Source organism: Saimiri boliviensis, chromosome 8 (assembly GCF_048565385.1).
Source record: "Saimiri boliviensis isolate mSaiBol1 chromosome 8, mSaiBol1.pri, whole genome shotgun sequence".
NCBI classification, from domain to species: Eukaryota; Metazoa; Chordata; class Mammalia; order Primates; family Cebidae; genus Saimiri; species Saimiri boliviensis.
Window position 1 is genome coordinate 109,772,137 of NC_133456.1, and position 24,768 is coordinate 109,796,904.

A 24,768-nucleotide genomic window follows, 5' to 3' on the forward strand; every position below is an offset into this window, starting at 1 on the left:
TACTGGTCTCAAACTCCTGACCTCATGATCTGCCTGCCTCAGCCTCCCAAATTGCTGGGATTACAGGTGTGAGCTACCACGCCCGGCCTGATAAACATTTTTAATGCTTTTATTCCAGCCTTTCTGTGTTCTGGTGATTTAGGTATGTTTCTTACGAAATATAGCTAGACTTTTAAAATACAGTGTTTTTAACTTGAACAATTTTAAATTTATATTTAAAATTACTATATTGACTGTATTAGTCATCTTTGGCTGTGATAATGCTATGTAACGACTGTAGACTTTCAGTGCATACAACAACAGACATTTCTTTCTAGCTCACAGTTCTCCCTTTGCTGAGTTTGGCTGGTTTTGACTGTAAGCTGTGGGTTGGCTTCAGTTACATGCCAGGTATTTATTCATCATGGGCCAGCACTACCTGGGGCATTCGTTTCTCGTGCTGCATGTAGGAGTGCACGGAAAAGCAGGCTGCCTCAGTGCTCCTCAAACTTCGGTTAAAACCTTTCCAGCAAGTCATCTGGCCATGTCTTTAAGCTCAGAGTACCTGGAAAATAAGATGAAGGGCCAGTTTTTTTGCAGAAATATCCCAGTATAATTTGATGTGAAATTGTGGGTTTAAGACAGATTATTTTTCCCTGTTGGATGGTATGGAAAACAGAAAGTAAGTTCTTCTTTCACCTCTGTATATTTTGTACAAAGGTAGCATTTAGAGGAGGAGAAAGGGAGTCTGAATATTTTATCCTGTGTGCTGCTGAACTGCCTTGTTGCACATAAGAATGAGTAGACTCCTTACTTTGAAAGTAGGTAGGAAGATCTACATTTTAAAACTGTGATTAGTGTAAATAAAGAAGCTTGAACATGTGACTTCAGTTATGTCATTTATGAATGTTTCTAAGAACTCCTCCATGACATTAATTCCAAAACATACCTTAAACTGTATAGTTTTGTAAACTATAAAACTTGAGTACATTTATTACCTCAGATGGTAAGATTACAGATCTAGTGTTTATCAGTTTTATTATACTGGTGTTTTTCAGGTTACTATTTTTGGTGCTGAGAAAACTCTTGATGTCTTAAGAACTGAAATCTTGAATATGGTTTTTTTTTTTTTTTTTTTTTTTTTTTGGCTCCTTTTAGTTATAGGTAGTACTTTAATGTTACCAATTAAGAGTTTTAAATTTAAGATTAAAACATTTTAGGTAAACATAAGGAGAAAAGTCCCAGGACAAAGAGACTAGACTCTGCAATTATAAATTTGTGTGGACTCCTGGGTCATCTGTGAACGTTTAATCCTGCCTCATTTTTAACAACGGACTGTCTTTCCTTGTCAGTGGTCAGCATGCTCTGGGTCCACATGTCCTACCTCAGAGTTTCCGAGGTGGGAAGACAAATCTAAATAGAGTCAATTGAACACCATCAAGAAAGTATATTTCTTGTGAGGAACTTTCATCTTGTATTCTGAAACTAACGTGGGTTATATGCTTTAGATTTTCCATACAACTTCTCATTTCCTTTGGGATAATTGGGTTATTTGGAAATGGAAATCATTTTAGAAGAAAGCATGTGGGACTGGGGTCAGGGTATTACGTGGCAGCACTATGATTCTATGCTGCTGTTAATTACAGTGTGCAGACCATGCTGGGCATATAAGTGCTGATGCAGTCTGTTTTCATTCTGCAAATGAAATACTTCTCATGTATATTACAGGACACAAGTACAGTGTATAGATGTGACAAGCAGTATTTTTTCAAATAGTATTTTCCTAACTTTGATTCTAAAGCAGAGGTCTCTAGTATTACTATACTGTTTTCTTAATTGAATTAGAAAATAACCGTCACCTACTGTGATTGGAAGAAGTAGCTTATTTGTTTATGAAGGAAGCTACATGTGAGGTAGGACAAATATACATTTTGTATTGAGTCTGATCTTATCTGTGGAATTTTATATGTTATATTTAGGTAGGTATTTGTGCATCCATGGCTGTGTTTAAATATAGCATTAATATTTATGCCTATATTAATATTTTAGAAATATAATAATTAAGAGAGGAAGATTTATAATGTAAATCTTAGCAAAGGGTTAAGTTTATATTAATACTAACACAAGTTGATGTTTTATGGTACACTCTTAAGTGGAAAGGAACAAGTATGAAATTTTATATGTAGTATTAAGTATATTTTAAAAATACTTAGAGAAAGTGGCTTGAAAGGAAATATGTCTTAAATGATTGGGTAGATGTAGGGGTAGGGGTAATGTGTTATGAGAGAAGTTTCCTTTCTTGTTATTCTTTTTTTTTTCCTGAACAATTAACCCATATTACTTTTATAATGAAGAAAATATTCATTACTAGAGAAAGCCTATAACAATAACTTTTCTGATCTTTATTTGATGGCTTATATTAATCATTTATGTGCAGTCAGAATATACTCAGCAGGTGTGATGTGGGCTATATTTATCCTAGATGAAGTGCTTTCTTCCTGTGAGTTACTTAGCAGGGAATGGGGAAGAAAAAGTTTATAGTGTTGAAGACAAAGGACACCTATTAATAAGTTTCTTTGTGGTGATTACTTAATACATATCATTTACATTTGAAGTAACTTATTTCAAAAAAGGAAAATATGAATTAAAGAAGTTGTTCTAAAGATTAATTAATAATCTATATTTAGTAGATGATGACAAGAGTTCTTTTGGAAATAGTAGAACATTTTTGAAACAAAATGATTTTATTTTCTTTTTGAAAACTTTATTTTAAATACTGACCTATAGAAAACGCTATTTCTTTCTCTTTGTTTCCTGATTAGGACATGTATTCCTCTGAGAAACCTTGGACAGCAGATTTTGAATTAATATCTGATTGGGACAACATTCAGAGCCATTTCCAGTCATGAGTAAGTGTGCTGCATCCTTTCCTTCAGCCATCTCAGGAGCATTTACAATATCGTACTTAGAAAAATAGAAACATGTTACTGGATCAATTGGGATTATGTCTCGTAGTCATAGATTGAATAATTGGTTCCACCCAATACTCTGCACTTGTCTGTAGTAAGACAAAGATACTTTCTGATGTTTGATTTAATCTAAGAAGTTTCATGTGATGAGGAAATCTGGGTCATTAGCTCCTTGGCTGATTTAGTTCTGTTATCTAAGATTTTCTATTGACTTGCCATTGGAAAATGGTTCTTTAGAAATATGAATAGGGAACATTGCAATTCATCATAATTAGTAGAGGTTTTATTGTGTGAAATTTAATCATTGAGTAGCATGGATTATATTGTATTTAAGGGGGAAAAAACCCCTAACAATTTGTTAATGTCTCTGATAGAACAAAGAACCAAGGCTATCCTGGACTTAACCACATTTGATCCTTTTATCTTCCTAGTTGTAAGGGAATAGTATATATAACATTTTTTGTGTATTCCTATACACTTCTGCTTGTGAACAAGAGCACTGGATTTTACTTTTTTGTGTTAACTGTTTCCTTTTAAAGGGTGAGAAAAGAATTGAGATTTTACTCTCACTTGGATTGTATGGAGGTTTGATGTACAATTTCTGATTATGGACTCTTTGGGATTGAATGAGCATTTCCTTATTTGAAGATAATGTTAGAGTTTAAATGTTTGTATTGATTATATTTACCTTAATATGAAATAGGGCAGCTTTTCTCATCATTAGTTCAAATAATTAGGCAGTTGATAGTTATAATGAGGCTGCTATTGTAAAATCTTGGAGTGCTTTCTACTGAGGACAATATTGTAAGGAATGGTCTTTGATTTTTGACTTTTCTGTGGTATACTTTTTCAGTAGTATACTTTGAAGAAACGAGGATAGTGGCTAGACGAGTTCAAATATAGATTAAGAAAGAGCTTTTGTTGTTTCATCTCCAATCATGACATTTTGTGAGAATGTTTATCTAATATAAAGTGCTAACTCCAGTGAAGATGGTAATTAGGGTTAACAAAAATTAAAAGAAATGGTAAGCATTTTAACTTAAAAATGCTTACATTTTTGAAAAGTAATCTTCTTCTACTTTGCAGTTTTTGGGTTCTGTTAGCATCACTGTTACAGATGCAAGTTTTTTTGAAGACAGGTAGCCTGCGCCTTTCATGTGATTGACAGTGTCTTGTATACTCCTTATCCCACACACAAAAAATCACAGTCCTTCGAGGATGAAGGCAGAGGAGAGGAATGGCTTGTCAAGCAACTAATAGTATTTGAACATAACATTTTCATCTTTAAATTACAATGTTTATGCAATATTTTTAAACTGGTTCTTCTTTATATCCACTAATTCTTTTTCATTTCTTCTTGAAGCACTTGGTTTGTTCTGTTATCCTTTTATCTCTTTGTGGATCTTTTACATGCTTATTTTAAAGTCTTTTTCAGATCATTTGATAATTTTAAAATTTTGTCTTCAGTGAATGTATGTTGTGATTGTTGATGTTTTCATCATGTTCTGTAATTTGCAGGCACATTCTTATGGAAGTTGTTTTGCTTCTATGTCTTCTCCTCTCTTTTTGTGATTTTTGCTGTTGTTTTTTCCCTACTGGTCTAGCAGATTCGCAGTTATCTCTGCCTGACTTTGGAGTTCTCAGATCAGAATCAGGTCTGTGTTAGTGGGTCAGAGCCCTGGTGACGTTGGGGACATCACAGATTCAGTCACTGAGTCAGCTGGCATTAGGTCAGCAACTTCCTATAAGCTGTAGCCTCAGCAGAGTTAGAAGAAGCCTTTTCAATCTAGTTTCACAGTTAAGGAAGAGTGCCACCCAAGTCTCTGGCTTTAGGCACAGGGCCTGCCTCTTGACCCTGATTCCCAGGGAAAACTTTTTTTACAATTACCCCACAGGACGGAACTTCCTGCCGCTTTGTCTTGCTCTGGGCCCTGAGTCCAGCTGACCTTGTGCCTTCAGTGTGCTTCACACTTTTAAGTTCCTGCTAGATTTCTGAGAGAGGTTAGGGGCGTATCTATGCCATTTTAGTGACTAGTGCGTCTGTTTCATCTGTTATTTCTCTGTGTTTGTGTGAAGAAGGGGAAGCTAAAGAGAAAGGACAATGCCATTGAGAATTTGACATCTTACTTCCCACTTCAGATTCTTTTTAAAAAATCAGCTTCTGAGTAGTCTGCTAGTTTCTAGAACCACTATCTGGCACCCACACAGCACTCTACATGGGAGGTGAGCCCTGTGCACCGCTTCTCCATAGCACTCTGCCTGCCTTGTTCTGGGATCCATTAAGCTGTATTCAAATGATCTGCTTATTTGCTTTTATTTTTCTCTAATCTGTGTACTCCTTGAGGAGCAAAGATGATTTCATTCCTAGAGCCAAACACTGTTCATGGCACTTAATAGGTCTTAAATAAATATTACACTACCTTGAGTGTTTGTAAGTAACGTCCTTAGTATGTGGGAATTATTCTGTGTTTTATTATTATTATTTTTAGGTGGAATTGGAGCTGTTCCCGTGAGAAGAGTATATTTGTAGAGTGTGGCCTGAGACAAAGCATTCCAAGCTGGTGGAGCAGTGTGAGAAAGGCATGGTATTTTGACTCCACATAGGTGTTACTAGGGAATTGAACATTCTGGAGTCTAAGAGATAGGAAGGGGGATTGTAAAGGTGGAGGTAATGAAATCGGGGTCCAGGTCATTTACGTTCTAGGAAGTTTGGACTTGATCCTATAGGGCTTAAGGAGCTATTAAAGGATTTCAGTTAGGGAAGCAACTTAATGAGATTTCATTCTGGAAAAAATTACTCTGACAAGCAGATATTTTGTTAGATGGCAATTAGAAAGTTTGGTTACACAGACAGTATTCACCCTTTCCTGCCTTGTTCTTAGTTTTCATTTCTTTCCAAGCTCCCTTTGAATCAGACTGTGAGTTACCTTTCTTTTTCTTGCCAATTTGATGATTTTCTCCAGCCAAAGAAATTGTTCTTGAGTAGACCACCATACCAAAGGTTAGGGAGTATTAGAGAAATTTAACTTGTGCTGCAGTTTCTAGGGGGTTGTAAGTCTTCCAAAAAGTTGTGACCAAGTGTGTCAGAGTTCTTAATTTTTTTTAAAAAAATTATGGATGCATGGTACAGGCTAGAAAATAGCAACACATGTAATTGAAGTTTAGGTAGGATTTCTGAACTTAGATTTGGGTGGGAATGGTGGCTTAACTTTTTTCCCCCCAATATTTTTCTAGAGATTAAAAGAAAGATTGGATATTTGTATGTCTGGGTGGATTCATCTATGCAGTCTTTCCTAGGCCTTTCCTTGTTACCAAATGCTGGAACATGGTCATAGTTGCACATCATGTGGGATAAACTGATGAAGCTGTTTAGGGTTTAGGGGCACCTGGCTCTAACATCTCAGGCCAACTCTTGGTACAGTAGTTGGAATGCCCCATCTGGAAGCTTTATGGTGTTTTTCAGCTTTTATTCTGGTGGATATATAGGCTATGAAATTCTGAGGCTGAACATCTATTTTGTGGAAAATGTACTGTATGATGCTATCATGATGTGCATTTCATTGTGGATTGTTAACTTTATTACAATCCACAAAAAGCCTTTTGATTTTTAGTACATAAATTGTTCTTGCTTTTCTGTATTTGCATATTTAATATTTATCAGATTTTCCCATTTTGTCTTTCTCAGATGGTACCAAAGATGAAATTAAGTTGTTATATTCAAACTGTGACTGTAATTTGAAAAGAAGCTCCGTAATAGCAGTGATAACAAGAGAAGTTTGTACACAAGGCACAAAATAGTGATGATTTTGGTAGAATATGCTAAAAGAAAACTAAGTGAAAAAAGCACCAAAATACAAAAGTAGTTAGAGTATTACTTAATTTTCTTTTCCAAAGCTTTAAGGAAACAAACAAACAAAAAAACCGCTTATTAGCTGATATGCTCTGTTTAAAAACTTTTAATGTTCTATATATTTTTTCATTTTCTTCAGGAAAGTTTTACTTTGTAAGAGTTTTTCTCTTCTTGCTGGATAATCCAGGAGTTGTAATCTACTACATTAGAGTGTTTGATTCTGCCCTTTGTTCTAAATAATGAAATGAGTTTTTTGAGATAATTTTTCCATATGAAATGTTTCTCATTAACCTGAGTAAGAGTAATGGCAGTGAGTAATTTGGGCTGTAGTGTACTTGGGGTTTTCTAATTGAATAGGAGTAAAAATCTTCATTCACTGGAGCAGTAATGAATGGGACTAAGAGTTCATGCCGAAGTGAAGAACAATTTGTTTTAACATTTGTTAGAGCAGATAATGTTACAAATAATTGTGAATACATTACTAAATAGCTCAGTGGTAGTAGAACGCTTCTTCTGAGTCTTGTAACAGAAGACTTCCCGTAAGTACTGGCTAAAACTTCTCTCTAGGACGGTAGCTTATCTAGATTGATACACTGTTTTATGGAATAGGTGCATGCTTCAGAAGTTGGGTAGAAGTTAAAAGAAAATTTAGGCTGGGCGTGGTGGCTCAAGCCTGTAATCCCAGCACTTTGGGAGGCCGAGGCGGGTGGATCACAAGGTCAAGAGATCAAGACCAACCTGGTCAACATGGTGTAACCCCGTCTCTACTAAAAATACAAAAAATTAGCTGGGCATGGTGGCGCATGCCTATAATCCCAGCTACTCAGGAGGCTGAGGCAGGAGAATTGCCTGAACCCAGGAGGCGGAGGTTGCGGTGAGCTGAGATCGCGCCATTGCACTCCAGCCTGGGTAACAAGTGCGAAACTCCATCTCAAAAAAAAAACAACAACAAAAAAAGAAGTTAAAAGAAAATTTAAGTTGAATTGTATTTGAAATACCAGCATGTCTGTTATTTAATGGAATCTTAAAAGGAATCCCTTTACAAAGTCTAACAGGTATCCTTTTGTTATATTAAAACTCATTTAGTTTCATAAATTTAGATTTAGATTTACAACTTTAGTAATATATTAGTTATTCTTAAAACGAACATGTGATCAGTGATTCTTAATGGAGGAGAGTAATTTGGAAATGTATGGAGGCTTTGTGGCTGACAGTTACTGGGGGACGTGGTGGCATTTAGTGTACAGGGACCACCATCAGACCTGTGGCAGCCTTCAGCTGTAGTTAGGTGGCGAAGAATGCCGGCAGAAATTGGTTCTCAGAAAATTTATGTGATTAATTTCTTAGTTTAGTGTACTTCATTGTTATTAATACCATTTAAAGTGGAATATACTGTGCTTTTAGCTAATTTATCTTCTTTTGACCACCTCCTGTAGAAAAGTGAGTAATTCTGAGGCCAAGCTTGGTGGCTCATGACTGTAATCCCAGCACTTTGGGAGGCTGAGGTGGGCGGATCACCTGAGGTCAGGAGTTTGAGACCAGCCTGGCCAACATGGTGAAACCCTGTCTCAACTAAAAATACTAAAAAATTAACTGGGCATGGTGGTGGGCACCTGTAATTTCAGCTATTTGGGAAGCTGAGGCAGGAGAATTGCTTGAACCAGGGAGGTGGAGGTTGCAGTGAGCTGAAATTGAGCCATTGCACTCTAGCCTGGGTGACAGAGTGAGACTGTCTCAAAAAAATAAAAAAATGAAAAGAGTAATTCTTTGTTTGATACTATGGGAAATTACAAATTTAATGTCTTTCTTATAGAGTATATTTAATATTTCAGTTAAAAAATTTTTTTGGGAGATGGTTTATGTTTTTTTCTTGTATATTTTCTTTTGATATTTTTTCAAACTTATAACAAGAAAATTTGTAAAAATAGTACCCCAAATTCCCATATATCTTTTGGTCAGATTTATCAATTATTTACATTTCGTCTATTTGATTCTCCCTTTCCCTTTCCCTCTCTCACACACATCTCTATCTATAAAAGAAATCAAAATGTTTGAACAAAACATTTTCTGTGAAAGTCTGTTTTCCTTTTATTAAGTGATTTAATTTTTAGCATAAATGTAAATTACTATAGTAGTATAAGCTTAGGAAAGCTCCTAAATTATTTTTACTAGTTAAATCTTAAAATTTCAAATTATGTATTTACTATTACATTTTTATTCTTCAAAAGCTGTATTTATTTAGTTATCTAGTTTTCTTAGACTTGTCATTAAATGTTTTTAGATCTACAGGGTATTACATAAATTTTATATGTTAATCAACTTTAATTAAATGTTTTTAGTACAGCACAAACCAGTGTGCTCCAAATGACTTCTTTTAATAGTTTAAAGGTGCTCTGTGCTTTAGAGAACTATTTGGAATTCCATTCTGAAAGCAGCAAGTTTTCCAGTGGCAGGTGTCTTCATGTTCCCAGAGTCCCCGAGACTTGAGTTGGAACCCTGGCTTTGCTGCTAGTAGCCATGTTACGTATGACAAGTGGCTTGACTTCTTTAACCCTATCCCCACACCTCCTTTACTCATTCGTAAATGTAGGTACCAGATAGATCATCTGGAAGCCTTCTGAGATTTAATGTTAAGTCACTGAGAAATTTTTATTTCCAATTTTGCTTTATAGGAGCATGTCTATTGGAGAAAACAAGGAATGCCTGTATTATTAGTTACAAAACATGCTAAAGTAAGAGAAATGCAGTTTTCAGGGTTTGGGGGCCTACTGTGTTGCTTTGAGTCGGATTTTCTGAGGTACCATCATTCCAAATGCAGATGTGTGTTCTCTGCTTCCTTCTGCTTGTTCTCCTGGCAACCAGAGTTCAGAGGGCAATATATGTTTCAAATTAATGCTCTGATTCATCTTGTTATCTCTTTCATTAATTTTAGAAAATAGAGTTTGATTTTTACAGTTTTATTCTGAAATCTGTATTATTAGAACTGATGTACTGGTTGGGAAAAAAAATCTATATCTCTTTTATATTAACTTCTCCAAAACTGGATTTCTTTTTTTTTTTTTTTTTTTAACTTTTTATTATTTCTTTTTTTTTAATAGATCATGATAGACCAGAACAAAACTGAATTTCTATATGAAAATATGTGTATGATTTTTAATATATTTATGAAAAGACATAGTGGAAAGCACAGCTTAGTGATATTTGTTATATTGTCTGAATAAAATTCCACATAATTAATATCCGGTTTTTACAATAGTAGCTGGACAGTTGGCATACTTTATTCTCATTTTTTGCATTAAACACAAATAGACATCTTCTACTAAGGGAATTTGAGACTATCATTGTATGTGATGGGTGGCATTGTATAGAAATCTCATTTCCTGGAGTGTGAAATTGATATTAGAAACTTTCAAGCCTCTTTCTCTCTTCACCAAAATTGATCTAAAATAGTATTTTGGTATGACTTTTTTTTTTTTTTTTTTTTTTAGATAGATGAGGTGACTGTGAAAATAATTCTTTTCAGCTTCTCTTTAAAGCTATAGGTTAGAAAGGTCAGAAATAGAGCAGAAATGGAGTGAAAATGTCTTCCCAGTTCCTCCCCTTATCCCAGTCTCCCACTCCTACTTTTAAGCACGGAGCCATAAATTCTTTTTTAAAACTGAAATGCTGTGTATGTTTGTATCATGAATGTGGCCCAGAAGTTAGGAGGTCAAGTGAAAATGAAAACTTCTCCTATGGGTTATTCTTATTTATGTTTAGAGATAGTGGCCATTGTGCAGGCAGTTGGTAGTAGAGTGCTGTCTTTTCCCTCTGAATTCAGAAACTGACTTCCCCTGGCATTGTTTTCGTACCCTGGAGAGGCACCGGGTTAATTTCGCTCTCACACATTGGTAGCATTCAGGTGTTAAACTTTAAACAATAAAATATAAAAAGATTATAGTCAGACTAATAGATATTCATTAATATTTATATCGTGGGACATTTGGAGTCAACATGTCTTTTTAAAAATACAGTCGCCTGTTTTAGATGTTAGAAGAATGGAATAGAAATGGAATTTATAGGATGCGTTAGTAAAGATTTGGACACTGTACAGTAAAGCACTATGTTTGACCTTGTTAACCTTGTTATGTTCTAGTAGTTGCAAGGTAAGGGAGAGTATATTTGCTTGATTATAACTTAAGAGAAATTTGTAAAAGGTAACAGGTTTGTATGTATTTAGTTTGTATGTAAATTATAATAGTCTTATTTGTTTTCCTTTGGTAACAATTTTATATTATTGCCTTTCTATGGTATGTAGTTGTAGGTGATGTGTGAGGTGTTCTGGAGTAGAAGAGGAGGAACCAGCTATTGCCAGCGTTGGAAGAGCATTGCAGACTGTTTACTTTTGATAATTATGTTTCAACAGAGTTTGAATTTAATTTTCAAAGCTGCTTAAATATGTTGTTTTAACTAACAGAAATTTACATGCTCAGTGGTTAATTCAGGCCACTTTAATTGACTACTAGGATGTATTTTGTTGGAGTACTTCATTATGAAAAATGTTTCTGGTGATAGAAGTGACCTAGAAGCTATATAAAGCAGGCTTGCTTTACTGTTAAGGGGAAATCTTGACTGCTGTTAGAGTTTCTCCTCTGGATAAGGAAAGGTGCTTCTCCATTGCCATTATCTTTTCCAGGTTTCCGTACAGGGGGCAATAGGGCCATTTTGATTTTTAAAAAATCAATCTTAGTGAGACCTTACTTTGTACTATATTTTGTGCTTTGTATTATATTACGTCTATACATGGGGGACTTTGCACAGAACAAGAGAAAAACTCTAATTCGACTATCTGAGTATCCAAACTGACTTTGTTAAAAGGAATTTGATTCTCACATGATTCCTTAGTAGTATCTCTGTGCTTAAAAACAAAAGCTACTTAAAAATGTTTGATTTGTATTATAAAAATGGAGTCATTACTCTTTTCCCCTACAATGTGATGTAAAAATTGTTAAACACCAGAAATTTTATTCTAACTGAAAAGATACGCTTTTCTAGCTCAGTGCTGAGCTACATTCTGATGGAAAATAACGACGTCTGGATCTATGAAGTTTTCCTTTGTTATTTTTTTCTTTCATTAGTGTGTACCTCTTCTCAGCAGATGAAATTCTTACATCTACTCCTTGCCAGCCAGTCCAACTTTATTGTTTCAGTAGGATCAATTTTTTATTTTAAAATATTATTTCTGAAAGTGTATTTAAAAATACGTATCACTGATTTAATTTTGAACAATTTGAGAATATGTTGCATGTATCATGCTCCTTTTCCCATTTGTACCTCAGTATGTAGTTCTGAAAAACAATGCCATTCTCTTGCATAACCACAGTAAAATGATCACATAGATAAATTAGACTTATCATATATGATCCTTAGTCCATTGTTGACAGTTTTCCCAATGATGTGCTTTACAGTGTTTTGCTCCTCCATTGCAGGATTGAGCTGAGTACTCCCACGTTGCCTTTAGTCATCCAGTCTCTTTAATCTCCTCTAATCTGGAATAATTCCTCAGATTTTCTTTATCATTTGTGATATTGATGTTCTTGAAGACAACAGACCAATTGTTTTATAGACTATTTCTCACATGATGGATGATGGAGGGTTCCTGTAATGGGATCTGACCTAACAGGTGTGACTGGTTAGGGGACATTCTGTCAGGAAGCCTGCCTTGAAGAGAATGGAAGACTGCTTGGTGATCTCTAGACTTCCTTCACGTTTAGCTGTTGAGTAGAAAAATTCCCCGTTTCTACTTGAACTGAAATAGTATTCAAATGTCTTACATAAGTATAGGATTTATTGTTCTGCTTTACTGGTTTCTATTTTACTTTTATTACAAAGGCTTGAGAAAAAAATGATAATGAAATATTTTCCAGAATATGAGATGGCCTTGAAATGAGAAAACCTTTGGCTTTTATCAAGAGATCCTTTTTAGCAGAATTCCTGTTTTGAATTATCTTAATAAAATCTCAAGATGCTACTAAACAAATGCTATGAAGGTATAAAGCATAGCAGTATTGAATTTAATTGTTTTATAACAATAAAACAGCTATAGCTATTCATATATAAATTGAGATTGCTTCACTAAAGATTCGCTGTTCTCATAACTTGGTGCCTCTTTGGATAAATTTTCGTTAGCCAAAAATAGAATAAATGAACATTTCAAGACTGATTCTCATTAGGCTGTAGAGATTGATGGGTCATATTAGATTTTAATATGAAATGTCAGGATACTTATAGTTATGACTGTTAAAAGTTTAATAATTGCAAGGTATGGTGAAAGCTGGAAGATTAACTTGGAATATTACAAAGGATAGGAAACTCAGATTCAAAGTTAGACGACTTTGAGACATATGATACTAGAAATTAATTCTTAAAATATTTTAAGGGTCATGGGGTTTGAATCTTTGATTTTATAAGGAAGAGAATTATCATTTTGAATAAATAATAATTATGTTTTAATTTTCATATACTTACTGAGCCTCTACGTATGTGCTGCTTCTGTGGTGGTCTCTGATGATACAGCCAAGAACAAGGCAGACATGGCCCTTAGCCTGTAGAGCATAGAACTGGTGGGAAAGACAGACATTCCGCAGAGTATAGTCTTACTAACAAAAAATGACACATTTAGAAAGTCCTTGCTCCTGCAGGAGCAAGGGAATCTGTCTTCACGGAGAGATTGGGAGGACAACTTTAAGGAAATCTTCCAGCTGAGACTTAGTGAAGAGTAAGAGGAGAATGTTCTAAACAGAGAGCTATGTATGTGAAGACCCAACATTGAGAGATTGAGACTGAGATTAAGAAATTAGGGAAAGTTTGGTATTAGGAGAATAGGTGGGTTAGAGGAGATTGTAAGTTTGGTTTAGGTAAACCCTCCCCTCTTGCCTCTATTTATACTTTTATCTAATTTCATTTAAACTAATCTATTTTCTTCATTTTCCACAACCCCCTTTTCTTGTTGTTAACCATCACAACATTAAAATAAATATATTTTTTAAATGGGGGAAAAAGATTACTGGTAACCTCACAGAAGCCATTTACATTTCTGCCTATGAACTTCTAGTATTGTTTAGATATTATATATTTTTATATAATTATAGTCATAGTATATGTGCAATTTTATATTTTGATTTCTAACATTGAATTGTATTTAAAACAGATTTTGGTAATTGTTTTCATGGTTAGAATTCACAATTATATTCCTTAAAGATAATGATGCCTTGTAACTTATTATCGTTTTCTTTCTTTTTTTTTTTTTTGGCTTGAGACGGAGCCTTGCTCTGTTGTCGAGGCTGGAGTACAGTGGTGTGATCTTGGCTCATGCAGCCTCTACCTCCCTGGTTTAAGTGATTATCCTGTCTTGGCCTCCTGAGTAGCTGGAATTACAGGCACGTGCCACTATGCCCGGCTTATTTCTATATTTTTAGTAGAGACAGGGTTTCACCTTGTTGGCCAGGTTGGTCTTGAACTCCTGATCTTGTGATCCACCCACCTCAGCCTCCCAGAGTGCTGGGATTACAGGAATGAGCCACCGCACCTGGCCCCACTATTTCCTTTTTTTTTTTTTTTTTTGATCATTTAAGATGGTTCAGTTAAAAAAAATATATTTACAGAATGAGTATCACTGATGAATTTACCCTTTTTTCATTAAACTAGAGTTAATTTCATAGGTTAGATGTATAATGTTGAACTTTTTATGCCTAATTCATTTGCCTGTCTGAAAAAGATTGCACCTATTTACAGTTACTCTGCTAATTGTATATAAGGATATTAGCTTCACCATGACTAGCCTAGTAGGCTCAAAATGACATTACATAGTTGCTATCCATTATATTATTTGATTTCTAGACAAGATAACTTAAAAAACTTATGGTAAAGGGCTGGGTGTGCTGGCTCATGCCTGTAATCCCAGAACTTTGGGAGGCCGAGGCGGACTGATCAGGTCAGCAGTTCAAGACCAGCTTGGCCAACATGGTGAAACTCTGTCTCTACTGAAAGTACAAAAATTAGCTGGGCATGGTGGCAGGTGCCTGTAGTCCCAGCTACTTGGGAAGCTGAGGCAGGAGAATTGCTTGAAACCAGAAGGCAGAGGTTGCAGTGAGCTGAGATCACGCCACCGCATTCCAGCTTGGGCGAAAGAGCAAAACTGTCTCAAAAACAAACATTGTGGTAAAATATACATCACATACCATTTGCTATCTTAGCCATTTTTAAGTATGTAGTTCAGTAGTGTTAAGCACATTCATATTATTGTGCAACCTTAATCTCCTCACCTCTTTTCATTTTGAAAAACTGGGGGCTCTGTATCCATGAAACATTTACTCTCTTATTTCTTCCTCTTCCTGGCCTCTGACTACTCTAGGTACTTCATGTTAGTGGAATCATTTGGTATGTTATTTTTGTAACTGGCTTATTTGACTTAGCTTAGCCTCCCGAGTAGCTGGGATTACAGGCATCTGCCACCACACTGGCTAATTTTTGTATTTTTAGTAGAGACAGGGTTTTGCTATGTTGGACAGGCTAGTCTTGAACTCCTGACCTCAGATGATCTGTCCATCTCAGCCTCCCAAAGTGCTGGGATTACAGGCATGAGCCACTGTGCCCGTCCAATCATGAATTTTTTTAAAACTAATAATGTTATTTGATAGTTTTGTTGGAATGTAGAGTAGGTCCAGATTGATTGAATGCTCTGTTTCCTTGAATTTTTGATTTTCAAAATGAAATCATATTTAAATTTCATTATTATGACTAAACAATCTCTTTCCTTCCGTATTTGTGTGTCCATTTGCATGTGGCTTTGCTTGTTTTACACAAAGATAGGCTTCCTTAAAAAATTCAAAATGTAATGTGGAAATTAAAGTGTGTTCAGTTATAGGGTATTGTGTATTGCCTTTAATTCATACTGTTTTTCCACTTAAGGGCACAACTCTCCGTCATCTACTACTTGCAAGAGCCATCTCAATTATAATTTAAGAATTAATTTTGTAATTATTTAATGTCAGATTGTCTTTGTAGAATGGAAGGAGGTTGATTACTCCTGTAAAACAGAAATTGGCATGGTACCTCTTACGCACTAGATACATACGAAATCTTATATGAATGAACCGGATTTTATTGCCTTTAAAATACATTTTCTCATTGTGAAGATAAAGTAGAATAATGTATTTTTATTTCCCATGTTTGTGAAGCTTTATACATGTTTATGATAGTGTCCACTGTCCACTGAGCTATAGAGTTGAGAAATTTCTTGACTGCTCTGTATGAGCGAAATGAATTGTCATCTAATAAAATGTTTTTAAAGACTGCTTTTCAAAGAATTGCTAACTTAATTCTATTAATGCAAACACTTCTGTTCATAAACAGTTACTATCATATAATTTGCTTTGAGATTATGTGAGAGAAGGATAATGTTGTCGTCCACAAACACATATTCTGTGGCTCTTTCCACATGTGACAATTTCAAGTTGTCAACGAATTTTTATTTTTTTGTAATGTGCTGTATTTTATATTGTAGAAGTTTGTAGTGGTTGATTTTCTACATTATAGAATGAAGTGACTATGTTTTTCTGCCTTTAAAACTTAAGTAGAAGCTGGTGAGGTGGCCCACACCTGTAATCCCAGCACTTTGGGAGGCCAAGATGGGTGGATCACCTGAGGGCTGGAGTTTGAGAGCAGCCTGCCCAACATGGCAAAACTCCATCTCTACTAAAAATACAAAAAATTATCCAGGCGTGGTGATGGGCACCTGTAATCCCAGCTACTTGGGAGGCTGAGGTGGGAGAATCACTTGAACCTGGGAGGTGGAGGTTGCAGTGAGCTGAGATGGTGCCACTGCACTCCAGCCAGGGTGACAAGAGGGAAACTCCATTAAAAAAAAAGAAAGTGCCGGGTGCAGTGGTTCATGCCTGTAATCCCAGCACTTTGGGAGGTCGAGGTCGGTGGATCACAAGGTCAGGAGTTGGAGGCTAGCCTGATCAAAATGGTGAAACTCCATCTCTGCTAAAAATAAAAAATGAGCTGGGTGTGGTGGCATGTGCCTATAATCCCAGCTACTCAGGAGGCTGAGACAGGAGAATCGCTTGAACCTGGGAGACGGAGCTTGCAGTGCGCTGAGATCCAGCTGCTGTACTCCAGCCTGGGTGACAGAGCAAGAGTCTATTTCAAAAAAAAAAAAAAAAAAAAAAAAAATTAGGCATGATAGCAGGTGCCTGTAATCCCAGCTACTGGGGAGGCTGAGGCAGGTTGAATCGCTTGAACCTGGGAAGCGGAGGTTGCAGTCAGCTGAGATTGAGCCACGGCACTTCAGCATGGGTGACAGAGAAAGACTCCGTCTCAAAAAAATAAAAACAACCAAAAACAAAAAAAAAAAAAACAAAAAACTTAAGTAGAATGACAAAGAAATGAAGTCTATTAACTGATTTCCCAACCCAAAAAAGAGAGAAGGGTCAGAAATGGTTTATAGTTTAATATCCTACAGTCTTTTTTATATTTTCAGGCCAGTGGACATCTTGAATATTTACAGATTATGTTTGTCACAGTAAAATAATTTCTCACATTTTTTTCATCTCATTTATCTACATGTTCTGAAAAGGATGACAGTAGTTCAATTCTGAAATGTATTTCCAGGAAGGCCAAAAAAGTTTTCTGAAAAGTGGGTTAAAAAAAGCTGAATCATTGCCAAGAATGAAAAGATGCTGGGTTGTTATTCATATGATCAAAAGAATTTGTAGGCTTAGAGTGCAGTGCAAATATTCTTGTCTGTGTTTATTGCATAAAAATGATGTTGATGACACATATGAAAGTGTGAAAACACATTAGTTCCAAAAGAATATGCATAATAGTACCTCATTTCTTTGAAATCAGTAACCAAAAAGTTCACAGTAAGTTTAAAAGATTGTTGGTAGTGCTTATCTCTGTAGGTGGGACCTAAGAGACATTTTTATTTTCTTTTGGCTTAGTTTTAGATTCTTACTTTTCTATAGTGAACACAAATTATTATTATAAAAACTATTAAAGATGTGTATTAACAAAAAGAAGAAAATAGAGACCTATTGGTTTGTATTGTAATTCCTTAAGATTCTAGGGTGTTGGTTTGAATTACTTATAACATTATTTCCTGTGAATAGTAGTATAATTTTGCTTTAGAATACCAGTTCTCTTGTCCTTTTATATTTGGGGCCAAACAAGATTTTGATATTTTTCTTTTGTGTGCCTCCTCCACCCAGCCACCCACCCATCCATCATCCATCCATCTGTCATCTATTCATTCATCATTTATCCATTCATCCTTCCATTGATCCATTCATGTGACAAGAGTGAAATTATAATATTTCATACCTTTCATGTTTACATATTCATTTATAGTTAGCTTTTTCTATGTCATTCTTCTAGAATGGTGGTTCTTCACCATGGTTGAAGGTTAGGATCATTTAGGGGAGCTTTTAAACTTTGTGATGTCCAGGCTGCTCCCTTGAACAGTGAAGTCAGAGTCCCTGTGGATGGGTTCAGGCATCAGTACTCTTTGAAACTCTCCAGGTGATTTCACTGTAGATTGAGAACCACTTGTCTAGAGTATAATTTTTTAAAAATGACATGTAGTATTCCATGGTGTACACTCACTGAGACTTTATTAAGTTCTCGTCAGACATTTCAATTTTTTCCTTTTTTTTGCAACTATAAACAATACACATTGCAAATATCCTTGTAACTAAATTTGTGTGCATGACTATATTTGTTAATATAAAGTTACTGTCATAATTTTACTGTTTGGATAGGATGCAAAACGTTAAGGCTTTTGATTATTTTTGCAAAAATGGAGATCATGATTTTGATTTGTCTGATAGCAAATTTTTAGAAATTCTATTTATTGATATAAACCTTTATTAAATAACCTTTATTAAATAACAGTGAGCCTAAAGCTATAATAAAGCTTCAAATGTTACTCAGGACAGGGTTACTATCCATGAGGGACATAGCCTGGGGCAGGGTTTGTCAACTTACACTACTGACTTGGGTCTAGATAATTCTTGTGGAGGCCATTCTGTAAATTGTAGGATGTTAAGTAGCATCTTTGGCTTCTGTGCACTAGATGCCATAGTACCCCCACCTCCTGCTGTGACAATCAAAAGTGTCTCTAGACATTGCCTCCCCCCACCCCCCACTGGTAGTTTGTGGTCTGCAAACTACAGCCTGTGGGCCATATTTGGACACAAACTCATATGTGTATTGTCTGTGTGTATTACACAGTAGCAGAGTTGAGTAGTTACAGCAATGACCATATGGCTCACAAAGTAGAAAACATTTACTGTCTAGCTTTTATGTAAAATATTTGCAGACTGTACATCTAAGACTGTCCCCCATGAGGGACATCGTCTGGGTCAGGAAAGTTACTTGTAAATAGCTGAAATTCATTGGGATAATGTTCTGATAGATTTAGGTATGTATAGGGTGTTGTAGCTATGAGGAGAGAGGAATAGCTAATTAATGCCCTGAGAAGATTGAGAATATTTCTGTAAGGAGATGACAAAAATTAGATGTTGAAAGTCTGAGTAGACAAAATGGGGAAGTTCCCGTAGGCAGAGGGCATGGTATATACGAAGGCAATGCTGCATTTAGGGAGTGGAGGAGTGTCATGTACCTACTGCATATAATTGAAGTAGCACTGGCAAGAAACTTCAGGAATCATGCCTGCAGTGATAGATTGGGCACCAAATTATAAATGAGGCCACATTCTATGCTAAGGAATTTATAGACTTATCTGTGTACAAATGGAAAGCCATTACTGTTTTTAGACAGGGGAGCGATTATCAATTTGTGGTTTGAAATATTTTTTCCATATGGTATTCTTATTTTACATCCCTCATTCTCTGTTGAAACCTGCCCTGCCAACTCAAAATTGATTTTAGCGCTGCTTTGTCACTTAGCACATTCTTCTTGGTTATGAGCGTCTAAAGTTTGTAATTCCCAGTGCCTACCTAGCACAAAGTAATGAATGCTTGTTGAATGAATGTAAATATTACTTATAGCATCTTCAATTTTTTTCCCCCACCCCCATTATTGTGTTGGTAAATGTTTAACAACCAGCCACTGGGTAGTGTGGGAGGGAGAAAACCGTGACTGTAGTGTTTGCTAATTTCTGTAGTATAAAAACACCCACCACAGCCAATTTTAAAACTTCAGGCTACCAGCAAGCTGGTACAAATGAAATGTAGCACATCACTGCATGTACTTAGCAAGTACTTAATAAAATGAGATAAACTGATACCTCATGTTTTTAAGTCAAAATAGAAAGGTTTTTATTGTAAGTCTTAAATTCTGTAGTTACAAAGGATGATATTTTCATGTAAGTATTGACATTTAAAAATAACATTCTCAAATCACTTTCTAAGTCAGGGATGGAAGGGAATTTCCCTAACCTGATAAAGAGTATCTATATCTGAATTCTTTAAAAATTTTTAAAAATAGTTTTAATTTTTTTTAGATATGGGGGCTCAGTCTGTTGCCCAGGCTAGAGCTGGAGTGCAGTGGTGCAGTCATAGCTCATTGCAGCCTCAGAGTCATGGGCTCAAGGGTTCCTTCCGCCTCAGCCTCTTGAGTAGACTGATAAAGAGTATCTATAAAAGGCTGAAAGCAAGCATCATCTTAAATTGGAAAATGTTGAAAGCATCCCTTTAAAATGGAAAAAGTAGAAAAGTGTGCTGGTTAGAACCACTTGTATTAAATAAAGATTGTATTGATGGTCTTAGCCAGTGAAGTAAAACAAGAAAAAGAAATTACAGGTATAAGGATTGGAAGGAGGAAATGAATTCTTCATAAATTACAGATGAGGTTGCGTGTGGTGGTTCATGCTTATAATCCCAGCACTTTGGAAGCCTGAGGTGGGCGGATTGCTTGAGCTCAGGAGCTTGAGACCAGTCTCGGGGCAACAATGAAACCTTGTCTCTATGAAAAATATAAAAATGTGAGACTGTCTCAGCAAAAGAAAAAAAAATACAGATGATGTTATTATTTAGGTAGAGAAAACCAGAAGAATTTACAGATAAATTGTTAGAAATAAGGAAGATGTTAACAGTGTAGCTACATATAAAACTAAGGTATGAGGCCAGGAGTCGTGGCTCACTCCTGTAATCACAGCAGTCTGGGGGACCAAGGCAGGTGGATCACTTAGGTCAGGAATTTGAGACCAGCCTGGCCAACATGGTGAAACCCTGTCACTACTAAAAATACAAAAATTAGTCAGGCGTGGTGGTGGGTGCCTGTAATCTCAGCTACTCAAGAGGCTGAGGCAGTATTGCTTGAATGCAGAAGGTGGAGATTGCAGTGAGCCGAGATCGTGTCATTGCACTCCAGCTTGAGTGACAGAGGGAGACTGTGTCTCAAAAATAATAATTAAACATATGTACAGAAGTTAGTTGCATGCTTAAGTATCAGCAGTGAAAACCTAATTAGAGACTGTTTTTAATCATATCAGAAAAAATAAATAGAAACAAATCTAATGAAAGACATATAAGAATTCTATGGTAAATTATATATTTTTTAAAGAGGATGTTAGGAGGACCTAGAAATATAGAAATATACCATGTTTTTGCACAGAAAAACTTTGTATCAGAAAAATATCATTTCTCCCTAGTTGACATATAGACCAATGAAATTCAAATCAAATCTCAGTCAGGCTTACCAGGGAACTTATTAGATAATTTTACATTTTATATGGAAAGGATGGAAAGGTGAAGGGCCAAAAATAGCTAGGACATTTCTAAATACTATCAGAGAGGGAGGATTTTCTCTGTCAGATATCAGGACTTATTATGAAGTTATAGTCAAATTAACCAATGGGTTGTAGCATTTGTGTTATTCTATGTGGGCTGCCGTAACAAAATATCATAAGCTGGATAGCTTACAAAAAATATAAATTTATTTCTTACAGTTCTGGAGGCTGGGAAGTCCAAGATCAAGGTACTTGCAGATTTAATGTCTGTGAGGGCCTACTTTCTGGTTCATTCATGGCGCCTTCTAGCTTCTCCTCACATGATGGAAAGGCAAGATAGGTCTCTGGGGTATCTCTTGTAAGGGCACTAAGCTCATTAATGAAAGCTCTGCCCCCATGATTTCATCACCCCTCAAAGGCCCTGCTTCATGGTACCATCACCTTGGGGGTTGTTGGGTGTAATACAAGAATTTTGGAGGAACTTAGACATTTAGACCATGGCATGGAGGGAATTGACCAGTGGGGACATAATATTGAAGTGAGAAGACCCCACCTGTGTTGTCCCACTGCTCTATCATGCCTCTTCTGGATACATTCCAGAGAGTGAGTGAGTCAGGATCTAATTTTTCGTTCTGAAATAATTTCTGACTTAGGAAAGTGTTGCAAGAATAGCATAGACAATTCTATTCTTTTACTCGAATTTCCCATGTTAACATTTTATGACATTGGTTTTCTCATCCCGTGTTAATATTATTACCTTTTTTTTTCTGAAGTATTAGAGTATGAGTTGAAGTATTTACCCTTAAATACTTCAAAGTATATATCCTAAAATCCAAGATGTTCTGTTACATAACTACAGTGTATTGGTCATAGTCTTGAAATTAACTGATAAATTTATAGATTATATTCAGATTTCACCACTTCTCCCCAAATGTCCCATATTTTCCCTCAGCCCTTTCTGGCCCACTATCTAATCTGGGATTCTCTGTTGCATATTGTCATACTGACTCGATTCTCCTCTAATCTGTAGAGGAGAATCTACAGTCTGTCTTTGTCATCTATGACTTTGGCATTTTAAAGAGTTCAGCTCAGTTACATATATCAGAGTATGTTGTCAGATATTTTTACTGATGCAATGTGTGATGAAAAATAAGGAGAGAAAGAAGAAAAAGCTATTGATTGCTTAGCAGAAGCTAAGCATTGACAGTAGTGAACCAATATGTTCCACCTTTATTTGTTTAAATCAGTGTCTGCAGAGGGATTCATTCAAGATCACAGTTTTGACTTGAGGTTTAAAACTTGGTCTTTGACCCACCTGAACTCTTACTTCGATTTACTTTGTGAGGACAAACACGTTCTTTAATGACAGGGAGTTAGGAGAGTGGTTCTGTTTCATCCTCTATTTCCAAGTATTTTCTCACTATCCTGGCTTGGAGCACTGATTTCTGAACCTAACACGCATATGGAGCATACATTATGGGTGATATATATATATACATGTTGTAGCACGTCATGTCTGAAGAGCTGAAAACTTCACCTTGAATTTTAAAACTATACATTTTTGCAGAGGGCACTTGTTGGAGAGAAAGCAGAAGACTTGAGTTTTTGGATTCCTTTGCTCCTAACCTTGATTGATTCACTGTGCTCTGTTGTCCAGCTGAAAAATGAGAAAATAATAAACTTTTAACTCTCTGAACGCCAAAGAACCTGCCTCTGATTTGCTCTGGGATCTAATATTTTATGATATGTTAAAAATGGCAAAATAATTCCTGGGAAGGAAAGAAAAATAGGAGAGGAAAATTGGCAGTACAGTAAGAGGAACAAATTGCTGATGGAGAATCACTTTAATAAACATAACGTTTAGCCACGTTCACCTGAATGTCATTTTTCTCTTTGAGTTAACACTATAGGTTTGAGAAGGGCTGCTATGTGATTAATAGAACATATAACAAAGGTGTTAAATATTAACTCAGTATTTGTTACAACTTGGCTGTTAAAAATAATGTGATAGGAGCAGTGGTTATACTTGTTTTGAAATTACCTGGTCCATGGCACTGGATGTTGAGACCATTGACTTTATAGACTCTTAAAGGAATTTCTAGTGTGCATGTGAATTTAGACTTCTATTCATGGACTGGGATGTCAGAGGTGTATATGTGAGGAGGAGGACAAGGAATCTATAGGATATTTTTGAGGCACCATATCTTTTATGCAAATCTGGGAGCTTAGAGTTAGCAAGATAGATTTTATTTTTATCTACATTTTATTTTCCGTTTCAAATATAAGGTTTTTGAGAAATTGGAAAAAAGTATTAAGGCTTTCGACAGTGCAGGGTATTTTGGTTGACTACTTAACTTGCACATAGCATCTGTGATGCACTATGTGAGAATTTATAGCAGAGCACTTTATTTTTCCTGTCATGGCTTTTGTGAGGAAATGTTTTCACTTAGTGATTTACAGAAGATTACCCACATTTTGTTTTGTTTTGTTTTGTTATAACTAGTTAAGGCTGTGCAAAGTAATACATTTTGGACTTTGATGATGGGTCTTTCACATGTGCTGAAATCACTTTGAATTCATCATTTCAAGAAGATACAGCCTGTCCTTTCGTTATTTCTTATTAACTGCTTCAGAGCCTTCATGGATAGCTAGGCAAAGCATTCATTTATCTGAAGTTGAACTGTGTTCGTGCTTGAGCTTTCGGAAAGCAGAAATGAGCTTCTGGTGATGAAACCTGTTGGATTTCTAGAGGAAGCAGCTGGAGTCTTTGGCTTGTTAACTAGCAATGATTCAAGTCTTGCAGATTGTAAAGGAGCTGGTGACACCATCAAGGCAAAAAGCAGCCACAGTGAAGGAAGGTAGGATCATTAGCAGAATGAACAATCAAACACTTTAAAGGCACTCAGATTTTGCTAAGTATCGACCTAAGGATGTGCTATAAAAAGGGGTTTTGAGTTTCCATATATGCTTTTGCATTTCTGATATATGGCGATATCTGAAAAGGGTCAGGTAATGGCATGATTGTTAACAAGCCTCATTGTTACTGTTTTTGAACAAAAATTAGGCGTATATTATTAAGAGGTAGAGAGAGTAAGGGGAGGTTATTGCATTGCTGCTGTCGTAGTACTTTTCACATTGTGAAGATACTCTGGCATAATGTATTTTGGAGGTAGAAGAATAATTTTTATAATTCTCATTTCTTTTAATTTTAAAATATAAATATTCATAGCAGA

At 35.8% G+C, this 24,768-nt stretch overlaps 1 protein-coding gene across 3 annotated transcripts in view; it reads left to right on the forward strand.

Annotated features, from left to right (window-relative positions):
* USP6NL (USP6 N-terminal like) overlaps positions 1–24,768 on the forward strand; it is a 146,683-nt gene that overhangs the window by 11,497 nt on the left and 110,418 nt on the right. For 2 of the 3 annotated variants that reach the window (XM_039478962.2, XM_074405040.1), the window contains exon 2: positions 2,802–2,888. In XM_039478962.2, coding sequence (XP_039334896.2) covers positions 2,885–2,888 — 4 coding nt within the window. In that variant the 5' untranslated portion in view covers positions 2,802–2,884. The other variant, XM_074405041.1, reaches the window with a different exon arrangement.